This window comes from Ochlerotatus camptorhynchus, unplaced genomic scaffold, assembly GCF_037179485.1.
Source record: "Ochlerotatus camptorhynchus isolate MF236.1 unplaced genomic scaffold, CSIRO-AGI_Acam_v1.1 ptg000230l, whole genome shotgun sequence".
Lineage (NCBI taxonomy): Eukaryota > Metazoa > Arthropoda > Insecta > Diptera > Culicidae > Ochlerotatus > Ochlerotatus camptorhynchus.
In genome coordinates, this window is record NW_027040720.1 from 1,037,848 (window position 1) to 1,060,112 (window position 22,265).

A 22,265-nucleotide genomic window follows, 5' to 3' on the forward strand; every position below is an offset into this window, starting at 1 on the left:
GCTGTTCCTCCACTGCGCACCACGTTCGTTCCTTGATCAGGGTCATCGTGGTCGCGAAGGACCAGGAGCTGTAGTTCTCCGCGCAGCGTATAATCTCTCTCACCGGCAACGAAACTGAACTTCCTGGCATTCGTCTGTTAGCCGGGGCTTTTCCGTTTTCTCGTCCATCCGAGCCTCCACCATCCATTTTCTTCAAAAAACTACAAGGGACAGCCCTATGGGGTTGTACGCAATGGTGACGTAGGTCTACGTGGTATTATATAATAAATCTTATTTGTTAACTGCAGCAGGAGCTTGTGTTTTGTGTAGGAATAGGAATTTGAGCGAGGTTCTCTCTGTTTATACTCTTTAGTATGACACGCTTGACATAGATGGCCCACAGCGACTCACGAACAGCTACTGATTCCGATCAGTAGCGGTGCGGTTTCTCCCTCCTTCTATGGATGCTCATGTTGGCTGCATCTCGCTGCTTGCAGGCAGCCTTTCGTTGTGCACTGGAGAACACCACCACTCACCACGGGTTGATTGAATAAACACCGCTTGGTGAAACCGGATGGAATTAAGCTTTGAAATCTGTGTTAGGGAAATACCGACATTTTGAAAAATGATAGTCTTAAATTTAACAGATCCGTAGAAATATTTCAGATCGAATGGTGATAAAATTATTGAAATTTGCCCAGAGGGAGCTGAGTTATTATCGTTCAAAATCTTTCATAATTTTGTTACATGTTCCTTTTTTGATTTTCACAAAGTGTACCGCCATATAGAAATCACAGGCGTAGTCCTACGTCAAAATTTCTTGCTTCGAAAAAATTGGAAAAATTGTCTTCTTCAACAAACAGAGCCGTTTCTATAGCAACTGTCTGGGCCCATAACCTAATGGGACAATTGAGTGAATAGGTCTGCTTGGTGTGATTGATGAATTGAAACTAAATTTATTCGTTACTACATATTATCATGGCATGCTACAGCTTGTAGCTAATTCATCGGTTACTTCTCCGTCACTAAGCGACATCGTTAAATTTGAGAAGATGCATTACCTTAAGGGTTTCATCCAAGGTCAAACAGCGCGCATCCTAGACCCGATCAAAGTCAGTGAGCAAGACTACAAGCATGCATGAAGGACACTAAAGTTTCGTTTCGATAACAAGTAACAACTGATTTGCAAGGATTCAGCGCACTATATGGGCCAGCAATGCAATCTGTCGAGACATAATTAATAGCTCCGAAACGGTGCATTTCCGTGACTTGCTGTCTTCACCAAAGTTTCTCGCAATAATTATGACTATCTCTATTTAAGAATCAAAGTGACGTTTGACTCACAGATGGCGAGTAGGTGAAAATGGTAATGACGTTTTAATATCTGTCAAAAAGCATGACATTTTTTTTAGTACATCATCATTTTTGTAATTGCGGACCTTAAAACTAGGTGTCGCATGACCAGTTTTGGCTTTACAGTTGTCATTCTTGTAGCGCAAATCCAACGTTTCTAGCAACACTTCTACTATCGATCAAAGCAACCATTGACGAGTGCACGGATGGATTTGAGTTCACTCACTCGACAAAAAGTGACACAACAGCGGGGCCCTGTTTACTAAAAATGAACACATATATGTTCATTTTTAGTAAACAGGGCCCCGCTGTTGTGTCACTTTTTGTCGAGTGAGTGAACTCAAATCCATCCGTGCACTCGTCAATGCGAAGAGAAGAAATTGTTTCAGTTTTTCAGTTTATATTCAACTACCGACTAATAAAGACGTTATTCTTGTAATCGTAGTCAATTCAATAAAGTCCAGTCCGATTTCCTTCCCGTACCTCCCAGACAATCGAATCGGAACTGGTGAAGAAAAGATAGCATCGTAAAAAAAATCGAGATGGCGGATAGGCTGGTGTCGTTTCCGAAGCTTAATAGCTCCAACTACGACAATTGGAGTTTCAGAATGAAGCTACTCCTGACAAAGTAAGGCAACTGGACGGCTGTTGTAGGAGTGAAACCGGAACCAGTGACGGATGCCTGGAAGACCAAGGACGAGCAAGCGCTGGCATCGATCGGATTGGCCGTGGATGATAATCAGTTAATCCACATAAGGAAGGCCGAATCGGCATCTGCTGCGTGGAAGGCTCTTGACAACTTCCACGTGAAGAAGACGTTGACGACGAAGGTATCGGTGATGCGGAAAATTTGCAGTTTACGTCTGGAGAAGCACGGGAACATGGAAGCGCACGTATCGAAAATGGCTGAATAATTTGATAAGCTGAACACTTTGCAGCCGGAGAAGATTCTCGACGATCAGTGGCTGGTAGCCATTTTGTTCAGTAGCCTACCCGAAGAGTATGAGACGCTGGTAACTGCTCTCGAAGCTAGACCGGAGGAGGATTTGACGCTGAATATGGTGAAAGGGAAGCGAGTGGCAGAAGAAAAAGCAGCGGAACGAAAGCGATGATGATTTCGAAGGTGCTCACTATGTGGATTCCAAAGTCGGACCAGGCAAGTGTTTTTTCTGCAAGAAATTGGGTCACCAGAAAGCGACCTGTGAAAAATTCAAAGCATGGAAAGTGAAGAAAGGAAACAAAGCGATAGCCAAGCAACACAAAGCGAACCACGTAAAACAGAGTGACGAAGATGATGACAACTATGTGTTCCTCACGGGTTGTAACAGTGAAGCGGAAAAAACAGTGGATTTTGGATTCCGGAGCGACTTGCCACATTGCCAATTACCGGAATTTTTTCGATAATCTGGAAGAGGGGATTACGGAGGACGTTTGGGTCGCAAACGGAATGAAAGCGCGTTCGAAGGTTCGTGGAACTGGTCGAATCGGACTTCTCGATAGAGCTGGAAGACGCCGTGAAGTGCCGATAGAGTGTGCTTTATACGTTCCAGAGATGAAGTCCAATTTGCTGTCGGTGAAGCGGCTGGTGCAAAAGGGATTTGTCGTCACATTCGATGCAAGTGGTGCCAAGATTTCGAAAGGCGAAAAAGTGTGCGCTGTGGCGGAACTCGTTGGAAATTTGTTCAAGCTGCGTCAAACGAACGAAAGCGTATCAATGGCAACAACGAGCAACGAGTGCGTGCATGTGTGGCATAGACGATTGGGCCACAGAGACTGTGCTGCTATCGCGAAATTGCCAAATTTGGCTCAAGGAGTGAAGGTGAAAAGCTGTTATTGCACTGAAGAATGCGAAGTGTGCATCCAAGGAAAAATGCACAGGAAACCGTTCCCAAAAGTGTCAGAAAGCGAATCATCCGGTGTTATGGATCTGGTTCATACTGACATTTGCGGACCAATGCGTACGAAGACCTTTGCTGGAAGGCGGTTTTTTCATCACGTTTATTGATGACTGCAGCAAGTACACTGTCATCTATTTGCTGCGTGCGAAGTCCGAAGCAATGCAGAAACTGGAGGAGTATGTCGAGCTGGCAAAGAACCAATTCGGAAAGAAGCCTAAAATTCTGCGGTCTGATCGTGGAGGTGAGTACGCCGGCAAGAAAGTGCAAGCGTTCCTGAAGCGAAACGGGATTATTGACCAGTTCACGGCACCGTACACCCCACAGCAAAATGGGATAGCCGAACGGAAAAATCGGTACCTGGTTGCAGTAGTGACGGCGAACTATATGCAAAACAGACTGCCGTCGAAGTCCATCGGTGGTTCGGGAAGAAGCCAAATCTCGGACACATTCAGCGGTTCGGTGTGGACGCCTACTGTCATGTACCATGTGAGAAGCGTGGTAAGCTGGACCGGAAGGCAATTAGGCTCAAGTTTGTCGGATACAGCGAAGTGTCCGGTTGATGGACATAGCAAAGGGAAAGGTAACTATAAGCCGTGATGTAAAATTTCTAGCTACTTACAGGCCCGAGTCAGGGTCAGCAGTGGAAGATTTCGTTTATCCATCGATCGGCTACAAATTGGTGGAGCCTGAGGTGCCGGATGAGGAAGTCGAGAGCGACGCAGACAATGGTAATTCGGACGATGGTGATGACCAGGACTACGACGATTGTCGCGATGACCCGGATGACGAGCGCTTGCCAGAGGGCTCTGATGAAGTAAAAATCGAACATTCGTCTGATGAACCCTGTGACGAAGAGAGCACGCCATAACGATCGACAAGAACGAATATTGGTACGATTCCGAAAAGGTATGCATGCACGGCGGAAATTTCGATTCAGGAGGAGCCGAAAACGTTGAAGCAAGCATTTTCCAGCTCACACCGCGTGCAGTGGCATAAAGCTATGGTGGAAGAGCTCGAGTCCATTGAAGCAAATGACACGTGGGACTTGGTCAACTTGCCGGCGGGAGGCCGTACCATCGGTTGCAAATGGGTATATAAGTATAAACGTAACGAAGAAGGCAATGTCGTACGCTACAAGGCCAGGTTAGTGGCTCAATGTGACGTAAAAACGGCATTTCTCTACGGTAACCTTGAGGAGGAGATCTTTATGAGGCAGCCTCCCGGGATCGCCGTCAGTGGTATGGAAAGCAAGGTGTGCCGTTTAAAGAAAAGCTTGTACGGTCTTAAGCAAGCTGCCCGTTCGTGGAACCAGCGGCTCAACAAAGTGTTAGTTGAAAATGGATTGCAACGGTGTGAGGCAGATCGCTGTCTTTATCGAAAGCGGATTGACGGAAAGTGGTGTTACGTTCTTGTTTACGTGGAGACGACCTTATCGTAGCGAGCGAGGACGAGCGGATGGTTATCGCATTGGAGCGAACTCTCAAGAGCAATTTCGAAGTCAGCAGCCTCGGTGACGTCAGGTTTTACGTGGGTATCGAAGTAGAACGGGACCAAGGCGGAGATTTTCACATCAGTCAGCGGAAGTACATCGAGGAAGTAGTTGATTCCGTCGGTCTTCAAGATGCTAAAGTATCAGCCATTCCCTTGGACGTTGGATATGATAAGACAGACGACGGCGACGACCTACTACCTAACAACCAACAGTACCAAAAGGTAGTAGAGCAGCTGTTGTACATTGCCGTCAATAGTAGGTCAGACATTGCGGCGGCAATCTCGATCTTGAGTCGCAAGGTGAGTTGTCCGACCCGACGAGACTGGAACGAGCTGAAGCGAATGGTTCGCTACCCAAAGGGGACAATTGGCCTGAAGTTAAGGCTGAGCAGTAACAATGATCGATCTGGACCAACTGGTTACGCTGATGCTGAATGGGCTGAATGTCGCACCGATCGCAAGTCCAACAGTGGTTACGTATTCCAGTATTGTGGAGGCACACTTTCGTGGGCGTGTCGAAAACAATCTTGTGTATCAATATCCACAGCGGAGGCAGAATTTGTATTCCTTTCGGAAGCATCCCAGGGAGCAGTCTGGTTGAAACGATTGCTGGGGGACCTAGGTGAGAAAGCAGAAACAATTACATTATTCGAGGACAACCAAAGCTGCCTAAAGATGCTCGATTCCGAGAAGTTTAGTAATCGTACCAAGCATATTTCGATAAAATTCCATTACTCCAAGGATTTGAAGACGAAAGGTGTCATCAAGTACGTGTACTGTCCTACGGAAGCGATGGCCGCGGATCTCCTGACAAAGCCTCTATCACGCGTACGATTGGAGGTTCTTCGGAAGAAGTGTGGTCTACAGTAGCAGTGTTGAGGAGGAGTGTAGAGCAAATCCAATGTTTCTAGCAACACTTCTACTATCGATCAAAGCAACCATGCGAAGAGAAGAAATATTTCAGTTTTTCAGTTTATATTCAACTACCGACTAATAAAGACGGTAATCGTAGTCAATTCATTAAAGTCCAGTCCGATTTCCTTCCCGTACCTCCGACAATTTTTGCCTTTATCGCAAAGATCAGACTCTAATTGAAAGGTCCCGCTATTTATACCCTTCGGACTGTTGAAACACCCTCCAAAGGCGCGCCCCTTTGTCAGTCAAAATTGGATTCCTTAGCAACCAAATTAAGGAATGACACCGATAATGATCTTGCATCAGAACCCTAGTCTTAACCACTTCAAACTAGAGAACAACGAATAGAAGATTAGGAATCACATAGATGAAGACTAACTAACTAATTTTTCCTTGCTTCAAGATCATCCTCGGTGGACAAAGCCGAGTCTTGTCACTATCAACAAGGCATAAAAAGTAACAAGGACTAAGATGTGTTACTTTGATTACTGAAAATCCCGTTCCCCTAGTTTGAAGTAGTCAGGACTTGGAATCGGTGGTAGATCTTACATCCCGTAACGTACCACGAAAAGGTGATCTACCCACGTTACGGGGCGACATTGACAGATAGTTTGATACTCAACCGCTAAAATCTAACTTTCTATTCTAACACTCTGGAGACTTGACACACAAAGTTGTTCATCTTAACAGAACAAACAAATTCTTAGACGTCAACATTCCACAGTCTACTGTTTTCGCGTTATATGGAAAACAGGAACTATTTGCTGAAAAACTGTCGGCGGAACAGGAACCCACTTCCAACCGTTTCGACCATGGAAATATCCAGTGCTTCTTGAATCGATCCTCTCCCCTCTCGTATTTTCTCAACGGCTCGCTTGAAGATATCCACGAATCGTTCCGCCTGACCATTGCTGATGGTTACAGCAGACGTTATGCGGGTCGTTCGGATGATCTCAAGCCACTTGGAGATTTAGTCGATAGTGAGCAGGTAGTATTCGCCTTGGACTGGACGGTTGATTTGGGCCACGTGGAGAGTGAAGAGGAGATCTAGCTACGGACGTTTTGACATGCAGAAACTGACGCTGTCGGCATCCAAGCTGGACCAGAACACGTAGCGTCTTGTGATGGCCTTCATTGCTTGCATGCCTGGATGACCGCGATGGAGTTGTTCGCGGCACCGGTCCACCCAGCTGTTTTAAACGTAGCGGTGGACTTGCCGGAGGAGCGGATCTACTTGGGTGCTTTGCGCGAAGGCTTTGAACTTTAACTCTTTTAGATACAACTGGCCTGAGATCCTCTTCCAGGTTGAGACTCGCTATAACGTAGCTCTCTTCAGGTTGGACGTGCTGGTTGATTAATCGCGAGAGCAGGTCTCTTGTTGGTGGACACGTACTCGATATCGAGACCGTAGAGTCGACTTGTAGTGTAGACTGGAATTCCCTTCTTGTATCTGAAGGGCGATGATCGTTCTGCAGCCGGAAGTGCCGCCCGAAGAGCAGCTTGAGAAATTTCACGATGACGAAGATCATGCTCTGCCTTCGTGAGTGTCCTGGATACGTGTGGAACGAACTTGATGGTGCAGTCGGGGAACCTGTCACTCCGAGTCCAACGGAAGAAGCGTCAGGAAAAAAACGTTGATCTCCCGCTTCGGATCGTAGTGGACATCAAGGCCATAGCCCGATTAGTATGGTATGTAAGTCGACCGGCAGAAGTTCTTATTCTAATGAATAACTATCAAACATTATTTTGGTCACTGGATAAAAATATTTCCCGATTCACGTAAAGAGCTTTCAGCTATTTCTCGACTCTCGGGTAGCCAGAAAATGATCGGGAAATGGAAACAATAGTTGACACAGAAGAGCTTTTGAATGATTTTGGACAAAAGTGTCGGAAGCGTTGATGGCTATATCCGAACGATAACACAAACTGCCAACTACCAACCACTGCACTACTAATATAGGTACTTCCCCTTTCTTCAGCACACTGTCCCGATGCGGTATTATTATGTACTTTTTTTTTAAATATTCATTACATCTGTTTGGCCTTTACATATCTTAGATAGAAATGCACTTTTCTATGCAAAAAAAAAGTATGGAAATTGACTCGTTCAAACTATAACAAACTTTCTAAAGATAAACTAGATTCATTCAGCAATTGTTTCGCCTCGCTCCGGTGGTAATATAAATAAAATCAAAGGTCGCTGACTAAAACTCATTCCATCGACCAGGAATACCTGTATCTGCGAACAAAACCTATGGCATAATTGGACTAGTTGTTAACGAAACACCCCTCCTTCTTAAACGGTCGTCTCCCTAAAGATCATCGAACTGCAGGCGGTGGCCGTCACCACGGCACCTGCCGTCGCCGCTGCCGCACTCTGCTGATAGAATACGGTATCATTCTCCACGTCCACGCCGGGATCCATTTCCTCCGACGGCACAATATGCGCACAGGCCTCATCCGAGCCGCCACCGCCGCTGGAATCCTGCGACTGTCGGGGAGTTATTTGTACGTAGTGCGTTTTTAGCACCAACCCACTGCCGGCGCCACCACCACCACCACCGCCGCCAGCCGTTCTGGAGAGTTCGTCGCTGATGCGAGCGTTGAGATCGTCGTACTCCTGCAGCCGGGTGCGCAGTTCTTCGGCGGAGATTTCCTGATGGGCACCTAGACGAAAAGATAACGATATAAGAACAAAATGTAATCATTGTTTGAATTGTTGCCCATTTGGGAAAAGCGGAAATGGAAGCACATTTGATACGTACTGGTCCTGGCAGAGGGATGCGAATAAAGCACAAACGTTGCGTGTGGGATATGGTGTGATTCGGAGGCACACGTGCACGAGGGGTAACTGAAGAAACAGAATCATGAGGAAAATACAGTGAAAATGGACAAGCATGCTCTTGCCGAGGTAGCAAGTTATTGGTCAAAGTATTTATTTATGTACTTCCCACGGGGGCTGCAATCAAGACTTTCGTCGTAGTTCACATCAATGTGGTGGATATATACTCAAAAAATTCCACACGTCATCATCATGTGTCTCACACTTAATTTTGCGGTTATTGTGAAACACATCCTTTTGATGTGTGAATCTTATGCTATGAATCATGCCCGAACACTATGGATTTGAATTGTGATGTGACACACTTGGATTCCATGTGCCTCATATGGTGATATCAATAGCTTTGTTTTAATATTCTACAATATTCTACTTTATCGACTCTAAAAATGAATTTATAAATATTAAAAAAACAAAACTTCCAGAGGCCAGAGCTTTCACATATCTTTTCAATGGGTCTGATTTGGGATTCGATCATGGACTGTTGGGGTGTGCTGCTGCCGAAGTCTTCACTCGATCTCACTGTGCCACGGTTGTAGGATAAAGTTACAACTCTTATTTTCGATGTTTACCTTTCTGAGCAAGCAATTCACATCGCATTGAAATGCAAAACACTTTAAATCCAGCTGTTTTCAACAGTAGTGTGATTCAATGTGCAGTACACTTGAATAGATAGTGAAAGATTTTCAACATTTCAAAGTTTAAAACACTATAAATTAACGTGTATAACACATTGAACCAAGGTGAAATACACTTAAAGTAAATGTGATTGTGCATTTAAAAAATCAAGTGTTTAAACCGTTTAAACACTTCGATCAAACGTCTGGAATTTGTTGAGTGTAGGGGTTAGGATGACTACACGGTAAAAAAATCATGTTCATGTAAAGTGATTTGCTGTTGATTTTGCACTACTTGCCAAACATTACAATTCGATGTGCAGATCCCTTGGAAGAGATCATATCGAAGCACGATGAAATCAGCAGCAAATCACTTCATTTTAGATTGTATTGCACGTCGTTGTTGATGTGCTGTGCTTTGAACTCGAAATGTCAACCATACTGATATTAAAAATCTATCACTTTAAGTTTAACTAATTTATCCTAGGATTTCATGTTAGCTGGAAATGGGTTTAAATAAATATATTGCCTTGTTCATACTGCAAGCCTTGTTATATGTCATTCAGAATATGGCCATAGAACATGTATCATACTACTACCCAGATCACATGTTTCCAAGTGATATTGAACAGCATTGCAAGGCTTGTAGTAGAAGCAAGACGAGACATTGATAAGTTTGACAATGTTTTGTAATAGAAGTTCTATTATACACTTTTATTGAATATAGCATCAATTTCAACCATCCCTTAGCTCAGTCGGTAAAGGCGCAGCTACAGAGCAAGACCATGCTGGAGGGGCTGGGTTCAATTCTCCCCGGGAAAACCCGAGAATTTTTCGGGTTGGAAATTTTCTCGACTTCCCTGGGCATATAGAAGTATGATTGGACTTTGCCACACAATTATACCAATGTAAAAATGGTACAGGTATCGAAAGCTCTCAATGAATAACTGTGGAAGTGCATCTAGAACACTAAGTTGAGAGCACGCAATAAACTAATATCCAGAACAACATGTGAAAAGGGCATACAAGCTTTTTGTAAACAAACCTTTGTAGGCCCTTTTCTCACCAACCGAGGGTCGCCCACGCAAACCAGCAATATCATCGGGAAGGGGAAAGTGTCCCCTACCCGGTGATGTTGAAGGTTTGCGTTGGTGTCATATGGGTGACGAGAAAAGAGCATAAGAAGGTTTGTTTACAAAAAGCTTGTATGCCCTTTTCACATGTTGTTCTGGATATGCGATATGCAATAAGCTTGAAATGCGAAGAAGAAGAAGAAGAAGATCAATTTCATAATAAGCTCTAGAATGCAAATTATTTCGGGTGGAAATGAAGAATTATCGCTACTCTCACTTGACTTCATTTGTTGTTGACTTGCCATTTTTGCGAGTAATGTTTGGCATGTGCGTTTTTGACATTTGCTTCCAAAAGCAAACCTAATCAAATTCAATGGATGAAAACAGTGGTGCCAATTCAAATGATAATTATTTTAATTTAAAGGTGTTATACACTTATACAGTACATATTTTTCAACGACAAATCACTTTGTCTCTAAACGCAAATCACTTGAAAATCAATGATAAATCACTTCGATTCGTAGTGCCGCATGACAGACTAAGTCAAGTACAAGAGCATTTGGATTAGATGTGACAACTTTTTACCGTGCAGTGTTGCAAGCTTCACTCTGCGTAACTTTTCTATTATCATTATCAACTCTGAATAAAAGGTTAAGATGTAGTAGCACACGATACATACAGTGGTGGCCGATTTTCATACAAACTAGCCAACTTTGGCATGTGGCAACTATGTTTTGCAATCATCAATTGAGCTGAAATGGTGCTGAAATTTTGGCACAGGACTACAAATATGCTGAATAATGCGTATACGTAATATCAAATTATTGGAAGCGCTTGCCGGAAATTGACGGGCTGGCTGAAAATGACCAACTAATTAGCACATTTATAATTCGAAATTTCCGAAGTCTATTATTTCGGAAATTTTTATCCATATCGTAAATGACTTTCTTAAGAACGCCGTCGTTTATTGACAATATGGTTGAAAATTTAACTTTGTTTTAACTGTATTTTAACACTTCGGAAATTTTGTAGTTCTATGTCAAAATTTCAGCTCAATTGATCATAACAAAACATAGTTGCAACCTGGGAGGGAGACCCCTCGGGAGACCCAGACTCGAAACATACACGGTAAGAAAAAAGTACCCAACGGCCAGTTCACTTTTACCTACTTTTGACTAGTTTGTCTCCTTTTCTCCTTCTAATGTTGTCAAAAACGGAGGAGCAAAACCACCCAACAGGGGTAGTAAAGTGTGGGAACCCAACGTTGAGTATAATCATATTTACCTACTGTTGGGTACAACTAACTTACTTTTGCGTTGAAAGCTAGTGGAAAATTCCATACGAATTGCACACAAGTAAATGAAAACTACTTTGACCCGCTTTACCTACTTTTGGGTTCCTGCACTATAGTGCCGAGATGAGTGAAAAGAACTTACTTTTGGGTACTTTTTTCTAACCGTGTATGAACGTCAAAAGGAGACAGACACAAGTATAGTCGCTATATTCATAGTCTGGCGGATAGAATCTCGGGAACCAATTGAGCTGTCAAATAGTGGAACCAATTGAGCAAATCACGACCAACAACAGAAAAGAGCACATTAGCTATTGCGAATAAAACTTCGGAAACCCTTTTCAGGTGACTCAAGGCTCGCCTACGCAAACTAACACCATCTTTGGGTTGAGGGAAGTTTACCCTATCCGATGATGCCGGTAATTTGCGTTCGATTGGCGAGGAAAGAATAATCAACGTTATGTTTATAAAAGTTGATAGTACCTTTTAAATTGTTGGTCTAAAATATATTGAATTGGTTCCGCTTTTTGATAGATCGCAATTCTATCCGCCAGACTATGAATATAGCGACTATAGTTAATTCTGCCGTGATGGTACCCAATATTTGTTTTGAATGACTGAGCGTACATTTTCTATGGAAAAATGACTCAATTACATGCTGTGTGAGCGAAGGCAAGCGGTGTGCGTCGCCTGCTCGTGAGTGACTGAATGTTTTTGTTGGATCTTTCATTGCCTCGTCCTTTACCGTTTGGTACAAACGGTCTGCACAGAGCAATGGATTGAATAGTGCAGTGCTTTCACACTCAGCCTACCCGCATAAACAATAACCATAAGATGCACCTAACCACTAATTCGAGATATCATCCCAACTTTATGTGGTATGGTCACACCATCTAAGATATCGTCAGTATATGGTACCCGTTTATTAGGGTAGGCAGTCAATAATTTTAAGCTCTGCTGGACAGATAGTAAGTAGGGAAACATTACTATCTCCCAGATGAAGACATATCCCGCTCCAACACTTCAAGAGCAAATTTTCATTATGTCGTAAGTAACATTCGCACCAATCCGAGAAAAATAAAGTTTTGTTTTGATGACCGAAAAGTTATTCCTATTTCCAAGTAAACACATATAATCTCATAGTGATAGCAATGTTTAACATATTTAGCAGGGTTTTAATCATACAAATGCAAATCGCTAGCTTTCATGCTAAAAAATACTGGTTTTTGAGTCAAAAGTTATTATACGTCGTTTGGTGGCCCCTATTGTTACTTAAGTCAAAGTGTATTTACCAGGATATTCGGGAGAATTATCAATTACGTCTCCTTACGTGCAGCCCATTCATCATTTTAGGACCACCGAAATCATCTTAGCAACAAACAGTTCGATTTATTCACTTTAATAATGAGAAAGCGAAACGACGAACGTACACTTTTCACGGGTTTCTCAGCGCTGTTACTTAAGTCAAACGGCATCTCCATAGAAATTGGGTGACTTAAGTAACATCGAAAACTATTTTGATCGGAAGGTGATTACGTCAAAAAGCAATTTGACTGGTAAATAAATTTAAAAATGGGATTTGATCCTTTTATTCGGACAGTATATAGTGTAATAGCAGGAGAATCGATTGACACTGATAGCTCGACTTTGTTTACCTTTGTTACATTCGACGTAATGAAAATTTGCTCTTGACTTAAGGATTGTCCTGGCCACGTCCTTACAACTGGTAGGGATAGGAAAGGTATGTTAGTCCAACATTTACTCATTGAATATGCCATATGTATACTTTAATCCATATTAAAAGATACCATTAACCAAGGTATTTGTCAAAATCTTTGGTAGCATAATAAAATACAACACAGAAAAGTACATTTTCTCACTGCACACTGAACAACAACAGTAAAACAGGCATATTGCTACGCCTATTTTGATTTGATTTCAATAGATCAAATTTTCAGTTAGCTAATTTGTATGAAAATCGGCTTATTGTGCTAATTTAAAGGCCATCACTGTAGATGCTTGAGTATATGATATCGATCAATGGGCATTTTTTTTTTTGGCAACCTTTGTTTTTGTTTACACCTCGGATGACTTCACCTGGGTTGTGATAACAGTACTTCCCACGCAACATAGTCAGTTTGTCTACTATGCTCGATAGGTAGACGGTTTGACAGTTCGATAGGTAGATTTTGGTTTCAGTCTGTGTAACCTGAGTACTGCGAACTAACTCAAAATGCATGTCATCTGGGAGCCGAGTCAAACTGTCAAACGGGAGCCAAACATTCAAAAGAGCTCAGAAGTCACGTAGGTAGTTACTGTTTGAACCACAAATAAAGGTGTTGCCACCTACTGAAAACAAATTAAGAATTATAAGTGTTTTTATTTGATATTAATAATGCCAAAACTGGGTTGCTGAAACAAGAATGTAATCAAACTTTATAAGAGTCATGTGAGCTTTGTGGGCAGGTGCACTCCCATCACCATGTATATGTTATTTCTGGAACAGATTTCATTTGACTGTGTATATACAATTTCGTGAGCTGTTTCAGCAAAACAATTTGAAACTTCGGAAGATTTTCAAGATGTTTTCCAGCTCACTTGAAAAATAAAATCGGCTGAGTTCGCAGTACTCAGTGTGTAACTATTCTATTATCAACTAACTCTGCCTTTTATCATCATCCTTGTGCGATTGTAGATAATTTTGATCAATAATATGTTGGACAAAGTGGGATAAGACCGGCACCCTATTTAGCTCTTTCGATTTATATTGAGCTGTGCAAAATTTGAAGGAATTTGGTTGCGATCTGAAATTGCACCAGGATTTTGAAAAGAGTTTGAGAACCTAAAGGAAAACGGAATGAAAATATTCAGTTGCTGGTCACATATTCACACTTTTCTCAAAATTGGCTATTTAGAATCGGCAAACTGTTTTGAGCACTGCCAATTAAATCGACTACAGTGCAAAAAGTCAACTAAACTCAAATACATACAGCGACGCCGGTGGTGTAGTGGTATGCGTGATTACCTCTCACCCCAGCAGGCCTGGGTTCAATCCCAGTCGGCACCGCCGGGATGTTCTGAGGCATAAAATCTCTCGGTTCATGAGTTGATGGGTAGATAGGTAGGGTTCAGGTTTGGGAGCTGCCTCCCTGGCGTCGGTAGCATTGGTGCTCAGCACGGAAAACAAGATCGACGGAAGACAAGTCAAGGAAAAAAACACGCATAGTAAATGACGGCTTCGGCAATATCTTAAACAACGTCATTGAGAGCACAATTTTGGCATGTGGATAAATTGTGTTTCAGAGCAACTATTGACCAAATTTGAGTGCCCTAGGACTTTGTTTACCCCCTGGTTGTCTTGATGAATTTTGCTCGCTAATGCAGCTTGCAGATGACGGCGCACGCTATGTCTGAAGGCACTTTTTTTGCAGCATTCATGTACCTCAAATTTTTCTTCACATGATGTTAGTATTGATTGTAACAATCAAATCTGCGATGGTTTTAAAATATTTCATCTTGGGTTTTTTGAGAAAAAGTGATTTAAAGTTCACAAAGTTGATTATGAAGGCGTATATGGGCTATTGACCATACAACTGTTACGAATTGAACAAATGCAGTCAAATAAGGTTCAGAAGTTGATTGCATTAATCCAAATGGCATTAAAGAAGTTTTCTTTGACTCCCAAGTAAGATCCATATTAATTTTGTCGACTTTGTGATAAATCAATTATAATTGTTCGTAGCACAATATCTTGTTTATTCTCTTTCCTCATAATAGTAAAAAAGAAAGAAGCGAGCAGGACAGTCCGAGACAGTCACGTAATCATAGTAGGCATTGATTTTCGTCCTATTTCGAGTGTTTTTTTATGGATGTATCGTGTAGAAAATCTGGAAAAATTAAGAAAATAGAGAGCTCGCTTGTCGTGCTTCGAAAAACGACTCTGTAAAAAAAATGAAGCCACTTTATAGCGACGATCGTGAAAGAATTTTACCGGAGTTAAATAAAGGAAATAGTAGGTATCCGAAAGTTTTGTGTGTTGTACTCAGCAGCTGGCGAAGGTGGCATTTACCACTAAATCATCCTGAGGGGCGGAAAGTTTGCTTGGATTTTTAAAAATAAATAGATACGTTTGACGCAACGGCGAGATCAAAAATAAATTCTGGCAAACATGACGATATTTTTTGAAAATCGTTTAACCGATAATGCCGATAATACAGGAATGAAACTCACATGAGGTTAGTTACTCTTGCCCAATGAGTTTAGGTAGCCCTCACCTTGAAGAGTTACAGAGTTGTTAGAGCTTCATTGCAGTTCCCATATTTTGTCCATGGAAATTTTCAGGAAGGTTCAGCGACCTTCTAGGAAATTCTGCAAACTATAGGGAACTGTAGTGAATTTTAGGAAAGTACTGCAAACTTTAAATTATTTCCCCCAATAAAGCAGAGAAATTCAACAACTTTCTGATTATTTTATTGAACTTCAGGGAATTTTTACAACCTTCAGGAAAATTATTAAAACTTTAAAGATGTGCTTCGATCTTCATGAAAATTCTGCCGACTTCAGGGACGTTTTGTGAGCTTTTGGGGAGTTGAATGTCGTTCTGGTATGTTCTACGAACTTCAAGAGAGTTCTGTGAACTATAGCAACATTATATGAATTTCAATGATGCTCTGCAAAAAGTCTTTTAAACGTGAAGACATTTTGGCAAACTTTAGGATGGACTGTGAACCACAGGTAAAATTTAATAACATTAGGAAAGTAATGAAACTTTAAGAAATATCTGAGAAATTCAGAAAAAAAAGCCAAATCAAAGACGGTCAAAGAACTTTAAGAAAGTTCTAAGAATTTCATCGAAGTTCAAGGAAATCAAGGAAAAACAGGGCTTTGAATTCGAATGTAACTTCTATAAGCTGTTTGACCCGATGAAACAGCTTATAGAAATTGGTTGAACAACTCCCACTCTATGTCTTAGAAAACAGATATAGTAGAAATAATTTCTTGTGATATCTCTTTCTCTTTAGCGCTTCCCTTATTAAATGTGATCGAGGGTATAAAAAATACCGGTATAGAAAAGGGAGCAGTTTATGAAAATGTTTAAATATTTTGCGATAAGGAATAAAATTGCAACTTTTTACCAGTTTCTGAGAACCACTATATCATTTTGCAATGGAATGGCTGAATAATAGTAAATTTAGAGATTACACAATTTTTTAATTATTTTATTAATTTAAACATTATGCGATCATGACAAAGATACGATATCTTACGGTACCAAAAACGGAATCTTACTTTACCAACTTGGCAACTTTAGTCCCATTTTGAATCATTTTCAGCTGAATTTGTTTCGATCCGTAACAGTTTTGTATCATCAATAGTTCGTATACGCTTTTGTAAACGACTAAGTATACTTCAAAACACTTTTTCTCTAAAAACCCAAGATGAAATATTTTAAAACCATCACAGATTTGATTATTATGATCAATGCTAACATCTTGAGAAGAAAAATATGAGGTACATGAATGTTGCAAAAAAAGTGCGCCTTCAGACATAGCGTGCGGCGTTGTGTCCGTTATAGGACCAAGTGCACCGGACCTGCAAGGACCATTGCAAGATACCTTAGACAATTTGTCTACTTGGGCTATGCAGCTGGGTATCGAATTCTCTCCGGAGAAAACTGAGTTGGTTGTTTTTTCTAGGAAGCATCATGCTGCACAGTTACAGCTTCAGCTAATGGGTAAAATAATCACTCAAAGTATTTCTTTTAAGTATTTAGGTGTCTGGTTCGATTCCAAATGCACATGGGGAAAACATATTACGTATCTGAAACAAAAATGCCAGCAAAGGATTCATTTTCTTCGTACAATTACCGGAACTTGGTGGGGAGCCCACCTGATCAGGTTGTACCGAACAACCATCCTTTCGGTTTTAGAGTACAGCCAATCCAATCCGACTCATACGATGAGTCTCGAGGTACTCGCGGGCGTCCTTCCTCAAATAGATCGTTTCGCTAAACTGTTTTTTCCGGTTTCTCATCCGTTGTGCAGTACTGAATCCATTGGTAATAGAATACTTTGAGAAGCTTCTCGACAGAAATTCTCAAACAAGATTCATGAGTCTCTCTTTCTTCATTGATCTCCAATCGTGATTCCTTTCAAGCCTTCTCTAGTTCCTCTGTAAATTTTGATCTGACCATGATGCAAGAAATCCATGGAATACCAGATCACCATCGGTCGATGGTTGTTCCCTCAATTATTGCAATCAAGTACCATAATGTAAGTAACGATAAAAGATTTTTCACCGATGGGTCAACCATAAATGCTTCTACTGGATTTGGTGTATTTAATCAATTTCATATCGCCTCCTATAAACTGAAGAAACCATGCTCCGTATACGTTGCGGAACTCGCAGCTATATTTTACGCAGTAGAGCGAATTGCCTCACTACCTTCTGACCATTATTTCATTTTTACGGATAGTCTTAGCTCATTGGAGGCTATTCGTTCAATGAGGCCGATGAAGCACTCCTCGTATTTCCTGCCTGCAATACGATCTGAACTGAGTGCTTTATCTAACTGCTCCTATACTATCACCTTAGCTTGAAAGCGGACTCGTTGGCTAAGGTGGGCGCTATGGAAGGCGATATTTTTGAGCGACAAATCGCCTTCAACGAATTTTTCTCCATTGCTCGTCAGCAAGTCCTCATCAGTTGGCAACAAAAATGGAATGATGGTGAATTGGGAAGATGGTTACATTCTATTCTCCCACAGGTGTCGAACAAAACATGGTTCAAAGGGTTGGACATGAGCCGCGACTTTATACGCGTTATATCAAGGCTTATGCCCAATCACTGCTCACTAGACTCGCACTTCTATCGAATTGGGCTCTCAGGCAGCAATTTATGTGCGTGTGGCAGTGGTTATCACGATATCGAGCATGTTCTTTGGTCATGTACCTTACACCGTGTTGCCAGATCTGAGTTATCCACGTCCCTCAGGGCCCGAGGAAAACAACCCGCGATACCCGTTAGAGATGTCTTGGCGAGCCGAGATCTCGACTATTTGAATTTAATTTATGTGTTTTTAAAACGGATAGATCTGAGGATTTAGTAGTTAGTGTCATCTTGTGTTCTCCCAAGTTGTTAGCTGCCCATCGGTGTACCTCCATGTTTGTCTTTTTCATCAGAGTGTCGCTTAGTTCGAGATCATTGCACATTGCTCTCCAAACCTTGTGTTCACAATCCCCACCCTGCCATCCATTTGTTGCAATATGCTACCCCTAACCTCGAGATAGCCGCGAGTAATCGGCCCCCGGCTCCGCAAAGCAACAGCAAATGAGCCTGGACAAATAAACGCACTATGAAAAAAAAATGTTCTCAAATTTTTACGTTTTCCATCTGCGTGATTTAATAATTTTGAATAGAATGATGCTCCACATCAATACGAACTCAATTTTTGCAGATGAGCAGTTTGGATTTCGCTATTGTCATTCAACTACTCATCAACTCTTAGATTTACGGTTTAGCGACTTGCAGTCAATCTAATTGTTTATAAGAAAGCTGATCAGGCTGATCAACTAGAGTTGCTCTTCTAGACATAGAAAACGCATTCGACAGTGTTTGGCATGAAGGTTTGATTGCCAAATTGAAAAAGTTTAATTTTCCACTCTATATCATGAAATTAGTTCAAAATTATTTAACTGACAGAACTCCAAATAATTATCGAAATTCCAAATCTGAACGACTACCTGTTAGAGCAGGAGTTCCTTAGGGTAGCATTCTTGGCCTATATTGTATAACATTTTCACTTTGGACCTCCCTGATTTGCTGCAGGGTTGCCACAAATCTTTGTTCACTGATGCAAGACCAGAAAAAAAATAATCGAAAGGATTCAGAACAAAGTTCTGAAGATGATTTTGCAGGTGCCCCCTGGTACAGTAATACCGAGATACATAGAATTTCGAATGTTGAGACTTCAGTACAAATGTCCAACAAAATAATAAATAATTTCAGGCAAAAATCGTTGCAATCCTCAATTGCAACGATTAATTCCCCTATTTTTTCCTTGATTTGTTTTCCGTCGATCTTGTTTTCCGTGCTGAGCACCAATGCTACCGACGCGCCAGGAAGGCAGCTCCCACATTTGGATCCTACCTATCGACCCATCATCAACTCATGAACCGGGGACCAACGGCTTTACTTCCCTTCCATAGGAAGGTGTGATCAGAGATGTTATGCCTCAGAACATCCCGGATTGAACCCAGGCCTGCTGGGGTGAGAGGCAATCACGCTTACCACTACACCACCGGCGCCGCTGATTAATTCCCTTTATATTAAGATAATATTTAATTTTAGTTTTTAGTTTTAAGATGCCAATTGTTATACTGACATGTAGGTTTAGAAAACCTATTTAAAATACTGAATTGCCAAGGCAGGGACAATGTAAAAACACTTAGATATATATCATAACAATTAAGGCTCGTAAGTTACTGTAATAGCTGGAGCACCTAGGTTAAAAAGAAATGTAATTTATTTTGAATTTGAAACTAATAAAGAGTTATTAAAAAAAAGCCTACGTAAACAGTACCACTGAAATGTCATCCGATTGTGGTTAACCTCGACGGTGCAAAACCTTATAGGTATCATTTACAAATTATTTTCTTGTAGGTATATAAGATTTTATATGTTCTGCAAATTGTTCTGAAACTCACGTCAGATGGTACTAGGTTAACTTGTTCTTTCGCAAATTTATCAGCAACAACACTTCTAAAGATGTAAGATGTTCAAAGTTCTCCAAATTATCCTCGAATTCAGATCATATGTATCATATGTACTAGATCAAGCAGAACGTTCGAGATATCCACAGCAACGATGCATAACTAAGCAAACTTAAAATAACCTCATTCATAACATGGATGGATTTTACTGTAAAAATCAGTTATCTAATTACGAAAATCATTTGCATCATAGATTTAACATGGCGGTGATTCTGCAACAGCCATACGGCGATATGCAGGAATTATTATGCAACGTGGATAAGTGCTTGATGATGACTAGAAGTGTTAATATGAATGGAGTATTACGGGGTGTGCGCCAAGCATTTGGAGGACAATAACTCAAGGTGGACTTTCATCATTCAACTACGGCAAGGAATTCATAAAGCAAACAAAGGCAAACACGTAAAGGACTCGTTCTCAGAGATTGTACTACCAACGAAAACTCGAAAATCAACTAACATACAAACATACACAAATAAAACAAACAACAAAATTAAAATAAAACAGTTTTACTTTCTTGCTTTTTCGGTTCTTTTGCAGAAAAGGTGGAACCACAAACAGTCCTTAATCGCATAAGTACAATCAGAGCAAAAATAGAACATTCACACAAAACATAAATAAATCCTACACTAGGCTGCTCGCGAGGACTCTTTTCCTTTCTCGCTTTTTCTGACTACGAAATCGCACAACAGTACCGCCGACAGCAGTCAACCACTTTCCGATCGTTCCGCTCGGCCGTCCGCCGCTGACCATCTCCCCCGACAAGCGCCACTTCCTCCTTTCCCTGACTAGACTTACCCTGGGGATGCTCCTCCAAGGGTTGCAGCTCATCTCCCAACACTCCGACAGCCGAACTACTGTTGTTGGCGGCAGCAGCCTTGGTCAGCTGGTACGTTTTCCGCCGATCCGAGATTCGTTTAAGTTTCTCCAGACGGGACTTGAGCTGCCTAGGCGATACGCCACCGCTTCCGGCGGTGTTCTTCTTGGAAGAATTGGGCGCAACCGCGATCGGCTGTTTCGTTTCGTGCAGCGGTTGTGTGATGCCGTCTACTCTGTCGTCTAGCGGTTGGTCAGCGGTTTGAGATTCTTCATCGAATTCCGGCTTGCTATCGGCACTCTCCGGTGCCGGCGAATGAGATTCTACACTTTCCGGAGTGTACGGTTCGAACTGACGGTTGGCGCCTGCGGCGGAGGACGATATTCCTCCTGCGGTGGTAGTGTACGTGTTCAGGTAGTGCGTGTCGATGCGGTTGACAATGATATCGTTGGCCAGCATTAACCGACGGGAGATGAGCGTTTTGCGGTGTTCCATCGGTTGGTGCTTGATAATGTTTCGACAGTTGGGACAGATCTGCGGATTACCAGCACCTGGCCCGTCCACCTGGGATTGATCGAGGCAGCTTATCGATCCGGCTCGGCTTCGTCGGGATTCGTTACCTACTAAACTAAAGCTACTACTGTACAACGAACACATGCACATGTTGGCGTTGGTGTCCGTATCGAACACGCTGATACGGACCGGTGGAGGTGGTTTTGCCAGGGGGCTTGTATCGTTTGGGTTCCTTTTCGCCGGACTGACTTCCACGGAGCCGCCACCGTGAGAAACGGCACACGATCCGGGCAGAAGTTCCAGCTCCGACAGGATTTGATCGAATGTGGACTGAATGTCCTCGAAGCAGTACGAGCAGTGATGTTGGTTAGGAAGTGATGGGCTAGTAGTGAGGGTGCTGGCAGCAGTGCTCGTGCTAGTTAGGGCTTCGGAAGAAGGGATTTCACAAGGACGGTCATTGGCGATTGAGTTGTGGTTGTTGATGCTGTTGGCGACGTTGGCATTGTTACTACTGCTAATAAGTTTGCTAGCTAAAATACTACTGCAGCTATTGTGGTTGTTATTATTATTATTAACACTAACGGTACTACTATTGGAAATGTGTTCAACACGTCTATGCGCATGCGTATCACAGGAACAGTAATTTAAAATACCTTGACTCGTCTTGATTCGTATATTGAGATAGACTGGCTGAAAAGAAAACGGAAG

General features: G+C 41.9%; 2 protein-coding genes across 4 annotated transcripts in view; one reads left to right on the forward strand and one right to left on the reverse strand.

Moving 5' to 3' along the window:
• Det (Deterin) overlaps nucleotides 1-22,265 on the forward strand; it is a 434,366-nt gene that overhangs the window by 204,055 nt on the left and 208,046 nt on the right. The window lies entirely within an intron of this gene.
• The window catches only part of 5PtaseI (inositol polyphosphate-5-phosphatase A), a 116,757-nt gene continuing 100,611 nt past the window's right edge, over nucleotides 6,120-22,265 (reverse strand). Inside the window, exons 8-9 of one of the 2 annotated variants that reach the window (XM_065225501.1) lie at nucleotides 22,211-22,247; nucleotides 6,120-8,303 (exon numbers count right to left, since the gene is read on the reverse strand). In XM_065225501.1, coding sequence (XP_065081573.1) covers nucleotides 7,933-8,303; nucleotides 22,211-22,247 — 408 coding nt within the window. In that variant the 3' untranslated portion in view covers nucleotides 6,120-7,932. Of the gene's footprint in view, nucleotides 8,304-20,722; nucleotides 22,248-22,265 lie in introns of those variants that run through there. The other variant, XM_065225500.1, reaches the window with a different exon arrangement.